The 17,724-nt window shown below is 45.6% G+C and overlaps 1 protein-coding gene across 2 annotated transcripts in view; it reads left to right on the forward strand.

The window, feature by feature from the left end:
• nrp1a (neuropilin 1a) overlaps positions 1-17,724 on the forward strand; it is a 71,324-nt gene that overhangs the window by 39,880 nt on the left and 13,720 nt on the right. For both annotated transcript variants that reach the window (XM_033638560.2, XM_033638561.2), the window contains exons 7-9: positions 531-697; positions 12,665-12,820; positions 15,542-15,686. In XM_033638560.2, the coding sequence (XP_033494451.1) occupies positions 531-697; positions 12,665-12,820; positions 15,542-15,686 (468 nt within the window). The remainder of the gene's footprint in view (positions 1-530; positions 698-12,664; positions 12,821-15,541; positions 15,687-17,724) is intronic.

Here is a 17,724-nt window from a genome sequence, read left to right on the forward strand (position 1 = left end):
GCTGCACCACATCAACACAAACAAAGGAAACCACCTCCTACCATGAGCGGCTGAGCCATGAGTGTGATATATGGCCCCAAAATACAGATACTAAACACACCTAAACTCCCCCAGGAGAGCGAGTTAGGGAAAATAGCCCCTGAGTGCAAAAAAGATAAACTGCCCACAGGGAGAAGATGGAAACAGATCCAGTCAGTGGAAGAAACAACTGGAGTGAGAGTCACTTTAACGCCTAATACTGGCTTAATCTTAGCCCACACTGAATGTTTTATGAAGACATTTTTACATCTTAACGTGGAACACTTCCATCCGGCCTCCATTAGAAACTAAAGAGGGAGAAACAGAAAGGATTTACTGAGGCGTTGCTGATGTGCTGTTTTTTTCCGGCCAGCAGCGCTGAGTGCCTGTCCTGTGGCGTCCTCCTCCCCGGAGACGAGCTCTGATTCCGGGGGACACTGAAAGCACAAGCTGGGTGCGTCCTGCACTCGGGATTCAACTAATCTTTTGCTCTTCTTTTTCATTCCCTTCAGACTTTGACTGTAGCGACCCTCTGGGAATGGAATCAGGGGAGATAACATCAGACCAAATCATGGCGTCGTCCCAGTACAACCCTTCCTGGTCCCCCGAGCGCTCCAGACTCAACTACTATGAGAATGCGTGGACGCCAGCAGAGGACTTGAACAAAGAGTGGATACAGGTGCCACATTTCTTCATGATTTTTAGGACGGTTATTAGACAAAAATATCACAGTATATCACTTTAAAGGTAGTTTAAGTTACAGGGAAGGTAAAGAAAAGGAAACCATAGCAGTAAAGAACAATTCATCAGCTCCCTGCAGTATGTTTTTGGAGGTGAGTCACAGTCTGAGGGTGTACGCAGCATTAGAAGTGACTAGTGCCTGCTTGAACACAGTAGGAGTGTTCTGTGTTTGTCCTTCAGTCTCTGGAGGTGTGGTGTCTCCATAACACTTTGACGAGACCCAACAATTTCGATGATGAATGTCAGCCGTCCTGATGGACCTCCGGGGTGGTTGAGTCCACGCCTCACAAAAATTGCTTGTGTCCACTCTCTCTGTCACTGTCTGCCTATCTGTCTGTGTCTTTTCTCTCCCTCTGTCTCCCTGTCCTACCTGATAACTTCCTCTTTCCTTGATAACAGTGGCCGCCTCCGGGGATGCTGGGATTTAGTCCAGGCATCCTGCCCAGCCTCACACGCACAGACACACACGCACGCACACAAACACATCCCTGTACCTCTATCTTTGCGAGGACCCTTATAGACATAATGCATTCCCTATTCCTCCAGCTGAATTCTAACCCCTAACCTAAACCTAATTCTAACCTGAAGCTTAAACCAAGTCTTAACCCTCAAACAGGCCTGCGAAAAAGTAAGGACTGTCTAAATGTCCCCACTTTCCAAAAATGTCCTCACTCTGTTGGTTAAAAACATGGTCCTCACAGTGTAGTGAGTACAAACGCACACACACACACAAACAGGCACTGTCATATTTTTTTTCTGTCAGCTTATCTTCACACAGCGATCATCACCCATGGGGGGAACTTTATGTGGGAAGATTAAGGATTTAGTTCTCCCAGTCACATATCCCATGTCCAGTCACAGCACAACCCCCGCGTGACACAACCGTACTACCTGGATGCATTCGGAGCATGTTTGATTTATTAACAGAAAGCCTCCAGGCCTTGTAAATGCCCAGACTGTTTTTCCTTTTCTACTGTTTTTGTACAGTCTTTTGCCTCATTGCTGAAAAATTTGGCCCCCACGTATTCCTCAGGGGATGAATAATAGAGCTGACCCAAAGCCAAATATTTGCTCGGGGAGGGCCATAAGCAAGCTTTTCCTTTATTATTGCAGTGAAAATATTGTCCTGAGGGCCCCTGCTGCTCCTTCAGACTAATTTAATCAGTGTTTAAACATGTATGTGTGCAAGCTCAAGTGCACTCTCCCATGCATGTGTGTGTGTGTGCGTGTCCATGTGTGCGTTCTTGGCTTTGCGGGTGAGTAGGGAGGGTCTGGCCGAGTCCATATTGTCCTGCAGAGGAACCCAGCGTGCATCTGAGTGGATCAGGAAGAAACATGGCCTCCCTAACCACTTCCTCTAGCAGTCGGACAGTCTTTTGTATTGAAGCATTTTTCTCTCTGAAAGAAAAGGCCATTGTTCATAGCCAGATATGTGTGTTAAGGGTAAGAGCACAGACTTGAAGGCTTCTCCAGTCCCGTTTGCCTTTTTGTCAGCAGAAATTACAAGTGATCACAATGATTTGTTGCCACTCCGGACCATCTCTGCTACAGTATTGATCATATTGAGGATTTGATTTGGCAGTAAAATCTGGAGTTTGAAGGGGATGTGCTCTAATGGGCATGCTGATTTCCCATTACTAATCAGATCAAAACACTGAATGGGGCTCTTCTAATTTCTAATTTCAAACGCAGTGAAAGAGCCAAGTCTGTGGTTGCCACATAATTTATGTTTTCCAAGGAGTGCGATGCACTTGTGCCGAGCACTCTGAGCCGAAGCCCAATTATCACAAGTGGTATTAAAAGAGTGAAATTCTTCATTCCTCTTTCATTAAGCCTGTCCGTGGCGCAGCAACAAGCTCAGGCCCCCTCGCGGCACGTACAAATCATCTCAGTGCGCCGTCAGATGCATGGTAATCAATTCATTATTTATTTCATTATCATTCCCTGACTGCAGTTTTGAGGCAGACAGTTTTTATTATTCATGACAGGCGGCCTTTTGATTCCTGGGCATTTTCCTTCGCTCTGCTCTCCTTTTTTTTGTTGAACATAATCCAGATTTGTCATCCATTTTAATGCTGCCTCATTCTAATGCATGGAGAGGAGGAGGGCAAGATGCTAGAGTCTGTGTGCTCTTCTCTGGGTAATTAGATTGGTGTGGTGTGGTTCAGCATTGAGTGCTGGGTTAGTCAGGCCATTAATCAGCCCCTTTGGTGTACTCAGAGATGGACAGATGTCCTTTGAGGGGGGTTTTGCGGCTTGAGGAGGGAGTAAAAAAACGAGGCAATAATCCTTCAAAACGGGCCTCCGTTTCATTTTTTCCTCGTCCCTTTCAGATCTGTGCCTTTTCACTCCTCTTTTCTCCTCATCTTGCATGAAACCTCAGGGTCTACAGATCTTTATCAAGGTAGAGGGAGATTTCTGCATATTATCAGCCTGTGTGAGCCATGACTGTCTTTGAAGCTTAAGAGGATGAACAGCAGGGTCTCTGCAGCAGGTTGCAGCAAAAAATAAATGAGGGTACACCCCCAGACTACCCAGCTTATTGCCTGATCCTTGCTTTATGAACTCCGACTGGCTCCACAAGGAAAACCTGAACAGCACACAACACTGCATCCGTGCAGCACGTACATCTCTGAAGGGAAGGTATATGATTTCTGTGCGTCACGGCCTGAAAGCTGACAGCTCCTCAGGGACTGTGACAGGCGAAATTGCCATGAAGCTGACATAGTGTGGAACGGTTTTGTCAAATATGTCGGCGAAAGGATCTGATGGCCACCGAGAGTCACCACAGCATCTGAATGATGCAATAAAACCTAAGGCTGGATCTCTGTCAGGCAGCTGCCATTGATCGCACATACACACAACATGAATAATTTACACCGTCTTGGAGAGAACCCAACTGTCAATACCTGAAAGCCTCTTTATTGAGCATCTCATAATGGCAATGTACAGTTCATGTTATCTCATACACCAGGGTAGGGTTTTGCATCCTTATGAGCTGGAGTTGATTTTGCTCTCCGAATTTATAATGTGCCACGATGGCTCCTGACATTAACTTCCTCCCAGATTGTGTTATATCTTATTTACCTCATTTTTTATTGATGTATTTATGTGACTCAGAAAGCCTAAATGGTTTAAAAGTTCTGTGCACGACATTAAGAGCATTAATATGGAAGCAAACTACTGTTTGTTTTGTAAAGATATAGTTGAGTAATGTTGTCCTGAGCAGAGAATGAAGTCATGCTACCCCTGTGTGTTGTAATCAAGTTTCTCTGTGGTCTGTTCTGGTAAGCTGGTCCAGCTGGTTTGCCTCTCCCCAGTTAAAACAAGAAAGTAGCAGAGGACTTTTACTTTGACAAAATTAAGGACATTTACACCATAAAGTGATGCGGAGAAGGCACAAATTGGTGCATAAACATCGTCAGAGTGCAGGAAATTTAGTGTTGGAGGCCGAACACATGCCATGTTTTTGATCCGCCCTGTCTGTCCCATCTGTCCCATGGACGATCGGCCTACACACTTAAAAACAGCACCTGGAAGAAGATCAGCTCTGCACTCAGGATTTCAGGTAAATAGACTTTAATACCATGCTTGTTGCTGACCAACCTCAGATGCAGCCTGCCGCCGTGCTCTTGAAAGCTGGCACAGAAAAGGCACTAGGGTAGCACCCAGCGCCTGAGCTTGTGTTTCCAGGCGGTTTTAGACACAGCTTGTCTACGGCCCTAAGACGCTCAAAATCTTTTGTCAGAGGACCCCAAATCCCCACTTCATGTGTGTCCTCCCCAAAACTGAAATAAAACGTACACCTTTGTGTGTGTATCTCACGTTCTCATACACCTGTTACAGCTGATACAGAGACGGGTCGTCACAACAGCACAGTGCCCACTCTCTGATTCCCCTCTTGTTAATACTGTAGCTGTGTTTTTAGCACCATTTATGGAGTTAGCATTGTTAGCTGCTAGCCACCCACTCATTCACCTCCATGTTGAGAACTGTGTCCAAAGTGGTGTCTAACCACTAAGAATCATATCAGAGTTTTATGCTTCTTTAGCTCCTGCATGTGATACTGAACTTAAGCTTAAGGATGTCAAAGGTTTACATGGCAGTTTAAAACATGAAAATATGGGCCACTTAGCAAAGATAACAGGTTAAGATCCGCCGCTTGACCAACCAAACAACCACTAACAACCACAGACCGTTCCCTCTTTTCCACAGCCTGTAGTGCAGAGGCTAACGTCAGACGCTAAACCAGCGCGCTCTGCCATATCCTGCTTCCCTCCTCATCCCAATGTGCTTCCAATTACCCGCGGTCAATGAGTTTCAGAAATGCCCCCTTCATTGCCATTGTCTCTCTCTTCACTCCTGTCCCCGTTCCAGGGCTTACCGCCGCGCGGAGTGATGAGTAATTAGAATATGGACTGGTAATTAACAGCAGCTTCTCAGCTGATGAAGTCTAGCGAGAGCAGAGGAGCGGAGGCTGGCATGCGCAGCTGCTGGTGAGATCATCATCGTGTCGTACAAATGGAAACAATGGACGCTGTCTGTGCCTCGCTGCTCCCGGGCCTCGCTCTCAATTGGAAAATCAATGACGAGATAGAGACCCGCACTCGAGTGGAGTAGCCCAAAAGTGGGACTAGAAATCGAAACATGAAGGATGGCATGATGTAATGAAATGAAACGGTGCTGCATAAGTACAGCGAGACAAAAAGCTCAGCTGTAATCAGCGTCATTTTCAGTGTCTGCGCTAAAGACAAAAAGAGCTTTAGAGCTGTCGACTCAGCTGTCGTCACTAAACGGTCATCCGAGGCTGTAGATCCTGGGATAGGATCATCGAGCCGCTTCCAGACATGACATACCTTCAGGTCGCCCTCTTTTCCTTCCTGATCTCTGTTTTTAAGTTTCATAATCATGACTCAGAGCGTTAGTCATGTGTGTTGCAAGGATGGGAATGACCCTGGAGTTAGAGTCTTAAAGATGATTCAGGAGGAAGGAAGCTTAAAACCTCAGTGTTAAACGCTTCCTCTTACAGCTGGGCAGTTTAATCAGCTTAATCATGCAACGGTACACATCTGAGCGGACTTTTCACACAACAAACCAGACAACCTTTTATTTTATTACAGCTGTCGCCCGACCTATACATCCCTCTTTGTCACGATTGGCACGCGGGGAAGACATGCATAATTTAATGCCACCAAAGAGGTGTCGGGTGCTAAAAATAAACTGTGATTCTGTCAGGTGAATATTGTGATAAATGGAGGGTCGTGAGTGGAGCTCATAGGTCCTGCAGCATTTGAGTAATACAATTTTCATGAAAGGAGAATTAATTACACTTCCAGGTAATGGAGCTATTCCAGAAAAGCTTCCGCTGCAGAAGTCCTGCAGGTGAAATTAGGGAACAGATTGCTGAAAGCTGGTTTGGAAATACTGCATCTGGGGCTGGAAAGCATCTCTTAAGCTGCATGGTGAAGTAGTTCAGAAAAATGTTTCTCTCATTATCATACAAAGGACATTATAATCAGATTTTGTATGCAAAGTAAAAAAGAAAGAGGTGACTGGAGGCTGTGCATGTACTTGATGGCCCGCAATGATTCCAGGCGATCTTTCTTCCAACTATACCATCCTCTGAGATCCATAAAGCATTTCCAGAGGTTGTTTCCAGGACGCGGGCTCCTGTCTGTGTCTACCAGCTGCTCTTTGACTCTGGAACATGGAGGAGCGCTCCCTCCTTTCTCACCCTCGGCATTTCTCTTGTTGTTGTTTTTGGTGAGGGAAAACGAATAAACTCATTCCCCAGAGGCCTCGGTTATTCAGTCAGCAGCCCACACACACACTGAGACACACACATGGGAAGCTATTTCTCCCCTTGTCTGTCGGAGGAAGCAGAGAAATGGATTTAAAAGAAAGTATTTGGTAAACTTCTCCCGCAGTACGGATTGCTGCATGCAACTTCTTGGCAACTCAATTATAAGCCAATCAAGCAGCGAGAGATAAAGCTTTTGAGCTTTTGCTGTTTTTTTGTAACACCCCCCCCCCCCTTCCACCCTTCTTCCACCCCGTCCTTATAAACCACACGTCTCCTCACTGCACCCACACAACAAGACTCGGCTTTAGCCTCAAATACATATCATGTGGCCTCACTGCACATCTGAGTCATACAGCAAACAGAGACAATACACTGAGTAACAGATAGAGCTAATGATCACACCCACAGCTGCCACTGCTGCTCAGGGATAATGGGAAAATTGTCTCTTGAAACTTGTACAAACACACATAAATAGATAGATACACTGTCAGCCTGTCATTTGTTCCCACACATACAAACACACACATATATACATGCCTCAATCAAGTGCCTGATGTGGATTCAGTATGTTGATCTAATTGCATGCACACCAGGCTCTAACTGGCCGATGTTACAAGCCCGAGCACGACTAATTCTTTTTCTGCCTCTCTGGTTTCATTAGTCTGTGAAACGACTGGAGCCGTGTACACTGGCTGTTGTGAGGCGAGGGGCTTTGAGTCATCGGTTTGCCTCACAACAGGAAGGTAGCGAGCACCCAAAACACACGAGTCGAACATATTTTTGGACTGCCGGAGAAGGAAAAACTCCAGGGAGACAAGGACACGTAGAAGTCCTGCCGTTGCTTTATGGAAAGATTCTGAGGAGTCTGGGTGATTTCTTACCCTGCCTGGCATGTTTACGACTCACAGAGTGTGTGTGTGTCCCTCCTGATATGAGTTACTGTGCACCAGCAGAATGTACGGTGCCGTTTGTCTATAGGTGGGCTCCGGTCCAAACACGCACTCTCATAGGAGAAATAACAATAAGGTGAATGAGTAACAGACACCAGCCTCGTTCTGTTACGTCAGCAGAGTCCCAAACTGCAGCACATCTCCACAGATGCTAGATTAGGAGTCATAATTCACACCTCTGGGTGCAATGATTACATCACCCATTAAGCATGATTCAGCCTTTCAGGGCCTGACGACGACTAAGTTTGTCATCTGAGGGTGATATATTTACCCAAGATCCACTGCGCACTGCTTGCGATTTCTAAATGTTGTTTTATGTATATGGGTCAGCTAGTGCTGTTCGTGGCTCTGGGCTAAAAGGAGTCCCACTAGTAATCATTATCTGGGCCTGTTTGTTTTCACTGCGGTCTCTGCGGTGTGGGATGGACTGCACGTTACATCCAAGTGTCCTGGCAGCCAGTCTTCTCTCCCTGACCTGTGTAACCCCGGTCTGTTAGCGCAGCCTCGGCCTGGTTCCTCCGCTTCTAACAAGCGGCCATTAATAAATCATGCTTTGCTCATTACCCGGGCCCTGTTATCAACCCGTGTCTGTGAAATTGATCTAGTCTGCGCACTTCTCCACTGGAGACCTCCACGCTGCTGTCCTTCACATCTTGCAAGGCATCACTGTCAGCGGCCTGTTTCCCCTCTCAACCTTCACCCTTCTCTCTGGACGCTTTCCTCTCCTCTAGCGGTCTTTCATCACTTTCCCCCTCGACACGTCCCGTCACAGCTTCCCCTGATGCCAATTTTGGACTCAAGTGGCATATATTCAGTGTGATTAAATTTAAGCTTTTGTGCCAGAAACTTTGAAAAGTTATTAAATTTTGATTTGCCCCCGCATCCCTGCAGGTTGTGTGAGCCACAAATGATCAAAGTATGTTCACCACACCCATCAAATGGCAGAGAAGCCCTGGAAAAATGACTACCCTTTAAATAAAAACATTAATTTAAAAAAAAAACCCTGCAGAATATTGATTAAAGTCGTACATCAGTGTAACCCTCTTCAAAACCACCCATATTTCAGCACACTCAGGTTCTGAGATTGTTTGAGTCTGAGCACCCATGAGTGTTCCCAATTAGCCCCACCACTCATTTCATTCCCAGAGGCTCTTCTTCTCCATTACACCTAATGAGATCTTTTTTAGAGAAAAAAAAATCTCAGGGCCAAGTCTTATTAGACCTTTTTTATAAAGCATTTTCAGAGAGCTACTTTGCCATTGGTCCACTTTGGAAATGAGTCACGCCGGCCGTTTGAACACAGATGTTAAAGACCTGCCTGGGCTAATATACGCCGGCTCGGGCCGCGCTGCCATCCGCTTTGCTTTCCTCATCTCGCACTGGCACATATGGCCGTTTACCCGGCAGAGAGGAATTCGGCTCCTCCTGCGTTATTAAATGGGAACCGTCTGAAGCTGAGGGGATTTGATTTTGTCTCTATTTGTGGACCCAGAAGAAATCTGGGACTTACTGTATAAGCCCCCTGAGCTTGTAGACAGGAACAAAAGTATTCCATCTCTGTATGTGACTGTCTTTTTTGTTAGTCTCCATCCATCCAAATCCTTTGAGTAGCCAAGAGAGAGTGAGAGAATAGCATGGTGGAACCTCATTTATTGCTCCCATCTGTTTATGTCTTCTTACTGCTGGAAGTGAATTTGAGGAGCAGGAATGACCGGCGTTCTGTGGCATGCAGATGTTCCTTTCCTGCTCTTTGCTCCGAGTCATTAAGTGTGGTGCAGTGCTGTATATAAGGTTGGCAGGCGAAGCTGGCCGCCTCCACGGACTGTATGGTTTTAGCATGCCGGAGCTCTGTGGAGATTTTTGGTGGCAGATCACCCTGGCTTTGATTTTCTAAAATATGTGCACGCCTCTGTGTCTGTGTGCTCACTCTCATATAAAGGATTCCACTTTTTCATTTTCACACCACGCGTGCACACGTACCGAAGATCTCCACAGTAATTGAGTCAAGACTCTGGTCGCCGTTTCTTCTCACATCAACATCAAAGGCCTCATCTGTCCTCAGGATCTGAAAACCTGTTCCACTGACACCCCGGCTCCCTGCATCACTCCCGTGTTTTAGAGGCATCTGCACACAACACCATTACTCCTCATTAACGTCAGCTCAGCGTGTCAGAGATGGTGTTAATGCTTGTTAAAATTAATCTTGCTGCTTCATACACTGAGGAGTTAGCAGTCCTTTGAAAGCCTCTCAGTTTCACACCGCAACCACTCTTCTCCTCTGTTATGGATGAAGGGATGGTACGTCGAGGTTAAGTAGCCTCCGCAGAGGTCAAAAGGAGATGATTTGTTATCACTGATGGCTGAGAAAAAATTCCTTGTGTGTCTTAGAACTTACAATAACTGACCTCACCTCCAAGCTCTGAGTCAGGCCTTCATACTCCCAGTGGAGTGAGGCTGCATTAGAGGAATACTTCACCCCTAAATGGCCATTTGTATATCAGTTAATCACCCTGTGTGAAGTTAAAGTCATGAAAAAACTCTTTTTCTCACAAACGTTTGGGGAACTATATCAAACATCCACTAACAAACTCTCACACAACTCATGCAGTATAATCCAAGTCTCATTTATCCAGTTGTATGCTCAGTATTTCCCAAACAGACACCCGTTTCCAACGGGGAACTGAACTGAAAGTGCAACATATCTTTATTCTCTTTAAAGCCAGAATCCATTGACAAAAAATGTAATTTTACCTCACTGAACACAGGAGCTGCTGTCTCGTTCAGTCCGTTTTTTTGTGTTACTGTGTGACGTAGATGCTTTAGACCAGTGGTTCCCAACAGCCACAGGGTCCAGATTTCTCCTTAGTCATCAATTCAAGGTCCACACAGTTTAATATATTCAGCATCATACTTGCGTCTGGTCATGTTGTCAAGCTAGTTTGCTGTCTCTGTCAAGTAGCTGACCATAAGTCACTCACGCGACAGCAGAAAACAGCACTTCAAAATAAAAGCTCTGTGCCAGAAATTCATTGTTCCTAATAATGAAGTGTGTTTTTTACAAACTTGGCATGTTTGCAAGTCACTTGCACTCAGAATGGACCCACGACCCACCACTCCCCAAAGTCACACAATAACAAACTACTGATGGAGGCAGTGGTAGATCAGCAGCTCTCATGTTCAGCGAAGTAAAATTATGTTTTTTTATGAATAGAGTTCAGGTCAGCTCAGTTTTAAGTTAAGGATTTAGTGAAACTGTACGTGTTTGGGTACACCAAGCATACAGCCAGATAAATTATACTGCACGAGTTGTGTGCGGTTTGTAAATTAATATTGTGATATAGTTTTGCTGTTGCTAAACGCCGCCTCCATGACTTCGCTTCATCAAGAATTTTCTCCTTTTTTGGATTCTTTGTTCACCATAGAACGCTGCTCGGGGATGCATTGTCCTGACAGAATCCAACCCGAGTCTCAAACCGTTATAACCGAGCCTGGCCCGACCCCAACAGACATCTGAACCCGACCCGAGCCCGACACAGTTTGTTACCTGACATGGTTACCTCCGTGGTTTTCGGCAGTTTTAAACTTTCCTGATAGTGAGTTTCGTCTAGCATCCTCCATTGTTATTAGTTCAGTCTAGATATTTACCGCCTCCTGCCTGAAATGTAACTTTTGGCCAGTGTTGCGTTCAGGCGCTGTCACATAAATAACAAATACCAGCACTTGAATAGGCCATAGCACAACACAGCAGCATGTCAAGTGGGCCGAACCTGAACCGAACCCAAGCAAAATTTCTGATTGGTTATCCAAACCCGGCCCGACTCACAGGTTCCAACATAACACAAGATGAGTTAGTGATATAGAAATCATCATTTGGGGCAGAGTTGTCAAAGTCATTTCAGTTCATGGGCCACATGCAGTCCAATTTATCTCAGATGGGTCGGACCAGTAAAACCATCACACAATAACCTATACGTACCATCAGCTCCAATATTTTCCCATTTTTGTGTTAAGTATTACAAGTACATTCTGTAGACGTTCATCCTTTTACAAAACATGTACCGTGACGTATGTTTAAACATAGTCACAGTAAGTATTCATTATTGTATCAGAGGACTGTACTCTGGTCAGGGTGGAAATGCCTCAGAAGCAGAATTTTACATGAAGCAGGCAACACATTGTCTAACTTGCTCTTGAAACCCGGCACCTCTAACTCTTGTCATCTAGTGGACTGAATTGGACGTTTTGGCGAGCCAGTTCTGGCCCACAGGCCGTATGTTTAACACCCATGATTAAGGGGGTGAAGTACTCCTTTAACATCATCAAAAGCCAGATGAAGGCTATTCTTACCACAGAAACAGAAGCCAGGGTGACACACACACAGGACTGTGTCTGTGTGTGTGTTCCTCTCCTGGCAGTGATGGTCACGATTGTGATGCCTGGCAGACGGACACATCGCTCCTTTACCAGGTCTGATGCAAACCAGTGACACTCTCTGCCTGGCATCAGCTCTGAAAGCCGCACACACACACGTGAAAACACATACATGACGACTACAGAGCAGGCGTAGACCCAGACACTTGCTCACGTGCCTCTGTGACCCCACCGCCTCTGGATTTCTCCTTGTGAAAATATATAATAACCCTCCAGTAATGCGCCGCAGTTCATGATTACTTTATAAAGCCCTGCATATTTTAAAGGCACAATATTTGATATTCAATCTGTATCTCTCTTTCCTCCTGGCCAATTTTGATAATGTGATCGTGGCCCTCGCTCCATTCAACATTCACTTTTATCCAATAAGCTCTTGTCTCCCATCTCAGGAAATTAAGTTGTCATCCTGTGTCTCTTTCATTAATGTGAATATCATTTCATTGCTGTTTATTAAATTCCAGGTAGCAGACTATGGCCAGAGGTGATTCTAATAGTGGGGTTATATTTTTAACTCTCCAGCTTGACAGTGCATTATTAACACAGACGATGCATTGAAAGGCTTTTCCACAAAAAAAGAAAATATTCATGCATTTAAACAGGCTCTATACTCCAGCTGTATCTGCTCCAGGTAATCAGCATTCGGGGAGGATCTTGTCTTTCTTTCAGCTCCTGTGGAACATTTTAAGCAGCTTTTCCTCAAGTGTCTTTTCTCTCTTTACAGGTGGACCTTGGGTTCTTGCGGTTCGTCTCAGCCATCGGGACCCAGGGCGCCATTTCCCAGGAGACCCGCAAGATCTACTATGTCAAGTCCTACAAAGTGGACGTCAGCTCCAATGGAGAGGACTGGATCACCTTGAAGGAAGGCTCCAAACAAAAGGTAGTGAAATTATCTGGAGATATGAAGCTCTGATAACTTTTCTTAGTAGCTTAACAGCCACTGCCTCGACACAACACGATCAGAGCAGACTAGATAATGGAAATAGTTTGTTTTTGCTTCTGCCTTACCAGTAACTGTCATAAAAGCCACCGCCGCACATGGTCCTCACTTGAAATATCCCATCTTAGTAAAGCCGCCAGCTGACTTGAATTGTGGTCTATTCCAAGTTGCCTTTGAGCTCAACAAAAGGGGGAATACCCAGCCATATGTACTTGACTCTCTGACTCCCAACATGCAATTATACACTTTCCTCTGAATGGTGATATACCCACGGTCTATGTTAGCGGATGGTATTTTCAGCTCAGACTGTGGTGCTAATGCAACACTGCAGTAGCCATAGGGAGGATTATGTAAGGAATGTAGCCTCTGTTTTATCTCAGGCACCCGTCAACTTGTCGTAAAAGAAGCAGGGATGACAAAAGACTTGACAAACAAGAGTTATTGGTACAGAGGGGAAACGGGAGAGGCTGTAATGTTTGAGCAGCTGGTAGAGGAGTGTCCAGAAGAGAGGGAGAAGAAGAGAAAGGAAGGAATGGTACGCTTGACCGGAGCGTGACAGGCTGTAACCATCGATTGCTGATCAGACCAGGTTTTGTCCATCTGGAGGCAAACACCATCTCCGTGGTGGGTGTCCGCACAGTCCGAGAGGCATGTGCGTGTCTGTGTGACATGTAAATACCACAAGAGGAACAAAAAAAGTTCTCAACAGCAACACAGCATCCAAACAAGCGTGTTTGTGCTGCTATGTACACATGCCCCAGGCCTGATTATTTTATGGTCTCTCCAAAGTACACAGTCCCTTCTGTAAAGTGGCGGCTTAAAGGTGCCGTGGTAAGCCCAGCCTGTGTTTTTCCGGACTCTAAAGTGCTTTTGTGCGGAGGGGCACCATTTGCTACATGCTGAGCCTGCAGTTTGGCGTCTTAGCGCAGTGCAGGAAAAAGCCACTTTACAGCTAGCGAGTGGAGTGGAGAGGAGACTCGGCGTGACATTTAAGAGAGTGGATGACTTCGTTGCAGTCCCTTAGTGACGTGGGTGACAGGTATTGCTCTGGGACTAGGTTGCAGAGGGGCAGGCAGGCTGTTTGGACTAATGGATCAGCTCTGGTGGTGTTTTTGTTCATCCTAGATTAGCTGAACTGCTTTCTCTCTGTCCATCCTGCTCCTCTCAGCTGGATTCCTCTCTGCCCCATATACACTCTACTGGGGAGGTCAGGAGGTCACATGGTCACTGGTGTGATTCAATTACCCAGAATGAACTGTGACGGACTGTTGGGAGTTGTTTTGCTGGGTGGCCGGCCTTCTGCGTATGGTGCTAGTAAACTGTCAACTGACCCCAGGGGAGAACAGTGGCATCTCTGACCTTTAAACAAGACACTGCAGTAAAACCTCCACCAAATCTGGACCTAGAGGACAGGAAAAGGACATCTTGAGTCAATCTGGTCTTGTCAGTGTTAAACATACTGCCTCAGGTTTCACAGTCACAGGCCACGGCCTGTTTGTGCTGCTACATGTGGCGCAGGAGGAAGTGCTAGGGCAAATTTAGGGGTGACTGGGGAAATCAGTTGAGCCTGTCATGTGCGTTTGTATGTATGACATTTGTCTCATGTATAAAAAGTTGCACAACATAGCAACAAAGCTGTCCTTTTAAATTTGTCATATCCAGAGAGAGTATAAAATAATGGACGTTGCCATTGAGGCGTCACCCACTAGTTTGTGGACTCCCGCTTTGAAGCTCAAGTTGGCATTTTGGCCGTTGCCATCTTGGATTTTGGGAGACAAGAGGTGGAGTCAACCCTAATGCTAGCTGCTAGCTTGGCTTGCACAGTGCATTTACTGCTATATTTAACTATGCTAATGCTAATGCTAATTTTTGCTATGAAAAAACAGGCTGAAAACCATTATAACAAAAAGTACTTTTCAGAAAAACTGAACATAGAGGGTCTTTTAATACCTCAAAATGATGAACAAGACTTTTTAGGCGACTAAAACATTACAATTGACTTTCATAAACTCAAAACACACTGAAATAGTGACAGCTGCGGCTACGCCTAACATGACTTTAAGCCATGATAAAATGTTAACAGATGAGTTATATAAAAATGTACCTCTTGTACAGTTGTCCTGAATGTGAAAATTAGCTATAGAGACCAAAACTGTTTTTGTGTATCAGGTTGTAAACATGTTTATTTCTGTTGTAAGGTTGGGTAGTTTAACACACGGTCTATGGGGACACTTCTGGAGCTAACCCCTGGTGGCCATTAGAGGAATTGCAGCTTTCGGTACCTCCGCTTTGGCTTCATTTTGTTGCCTCACAGGTTGCCGCTTGGATGTTTCCAGTGCTGCTTCATGTGTCAATACCTTGACTTAATGCACAATGGCTTAGCCCCTGCAGTTTTATTTTTTAATTTTCAGATGTGACAATACTTGTTGCATCTTAATCAATCAGTTTTAATTTGTCACATGGAATCACATAAGGGACAACTCCAGTGAAATATAATCCCCTTTAGTTCCTTTAATGTGTGCATTAAACAGTGTAATAATAAATACATGTGCCTCGGCTCTCTGTTCCTCGACTGAATGCAGTCAAGGCCTCAGACAAACTTCCGCCCTGCATCTCAACTCCACATGTCAATAATTTACACACCTTCTGCCTCCATCGCAGGTTTTCCAAGGCAACACCAACCCAACAGACGTTGCTAAGACAATGCTGCCCAAACCCACGCTGACGCGCTTCGTCCGGATCCGTCCGGTTACCTGGGAAACAGGCATCGCGCTGCGCTTCGAGGTGTATGGATGTAAGATATCAGGTTGGTACTGCTGAGATCCCTGCTGATCTGCCTACATACATAGACACACACATCTCAGCTCTATCTTTGCTCACAGCTGCCACTGGAAACACACACGCCTGTGTTATACTGCGTATAATCTAATTAGATACAGTTTCAAATGCAACAATCAGATGGTGCTCTATTTAGGATCTGTGCACATGCCCATGTGTTAGTTTAGCTCCCGTCTTGTTTCAGCGTACTTGCTGGCCCCAGTTGCACAAACACTTCTTCTGCCAGGTGTTGACATGAAGCTCTATTTCTGCGAGAGTCCTGCTCCGAGGCTAAAGCTAGCTGCTGCATTATAGAGGAGCGGCACATGCAGGAGGATTACCTATTTATGTTACCCCATGTTTAGATGCACCTCATTCAATATAAATGGAGCCAACAGCTGGCAGGCAGAGAGAGTGGGAGCTGGGTGGGATTTATACGGCCCCATCCCTCCTGCTGAGCCGGTCTCAGCCTCCTCTTTAGCCACAGTCTGTCTTTTGCTTGCAGAGCTTTGATTTTGGCAAAGCTCTCCTCATCTTTGCCTTTTTGTCGATGTTGTTTTAATGACTGGTGTGTGTGTGGCTCACTTTCATATGGTTTTAGCACATCTGTGAGCATCTCTTATGGGTTTATGAGCATGTGTATTGGATGTTAATTAGTGCTTGCCTGTGTGTTTTGCTGCTCTGTACTTGTATATCTTACAAGGACAGGGGAAAAAGCCATTTGTTGCCTCTGTTGTTAGTTTAGCATTAAGCCTTGGATTACAGTGAGGGTCAGGATTAGTTGCAGCCAGCCAAATGTGCTCATATAGTGTTCTGTGTGTGTGTGGAGTAACGCAGTTATGCATTACATGTGTGCGGCTGTTCATGTAATAGCAGAGGGCACTGTGGGTACAGCAGGGTTACAGCTGGGGCGTGTGTTTCGGGCGCGCGACCAGACCGCTGCACAGAGCGTAAACACATCACAGAGCTGAAGTCACCGCAGGGCCTCTGTAAGGACGTCAGCACCCCCTGGGTGCTATGAAGTCACTGCCAGCTCCACTGCAAGCTAGCAGAGAGGAGCGGGGAGGCTCTTGAGGGCTGTATAAACTCAGTGACTCATTCGGTTCTACCTTGAGTTATGATACCAGAACTTTACTGGATAAACTTTTGTTGAAAGAAATATGAACTTTTTAGTGCATCTCCACTTTTCCTGGAAAGTGTTGCCATGGTAACAATATTCTATACAGTGCACCAAAACATGAGCTATGTCGAATTATTTCAAACTCCCCCTTCAGATGTCGAGATAATTCGAGTTGTCAGAGGAGTTGTACCCCAGAATGTTGCAAGATGTCGTTCCCTAAATCATCATGGTCGCGTGCCCCTGCCGATACAAACAGCTACTCATTAATAAAAAGATCCACCGCCCTGTTGTTTGTAAATATGCCACAGCGTATAAATAACTCTGATGAACCTCTGATGCTCCACCCAAACCCTAAATGCAGCCCACACCGCCATGTTTCAACATCAACATGCTTACAGTCCACAAACACACACATGTGTTTGTTCCTCAGGGTGTGTCACTGCATGCACGCCATCTCTGAAGCTCCTGTGATCACAGCTGAAGTCGATTACCAGCTCCAGATGACCCGGCGACTTCGCCCGAGTGTCTAAACTCAGATCAGAAACACACACACAATCACACACATGTACCTTTCTCTCATATCCTCCCACTTCAAAGGCGGTTAGTGTACAGTGCCGTAGCTTTGCTCTACCGGAGACTGCGACCACTCTTGAGCAGATCTTGGCCAAAGACAAGAGAAAGACGATAGACGAACCGAGAAAACATTCGAGAGGCTTCCGCACCACTAGTGTTTGTTCCTTGAGCTCCGATTTTTTAAGAATGCAGGACCAGAGAGTCCTCATGGGTCTGCATAGGAGCTGCTCTAGATAACCAGAAAGAGAAACACAAGTCTGAATGAAGCCTTGTTCTCCCAAGTCTTCGCTCTTTCTTTTCCCAGATGCAGCTACGCTATTGAGTCCTGCAGCGG

This window comes from Epinephelus lanceolatus, chromosome 20, assembly GCF_041903045.1.
Source record: "Epinephelus lanceolatus isolate andai-2023 chromosome 20, ASM4190304v1, whole genome shotgun sequence".
NCBI classification, from domain to species: domain Eukaryota; kingdom Metazoa; phylum Chordata; class Actinopteri; order Perciformes; family Serranidae; genus Epinephelus; species Epinephelus lanceolatus.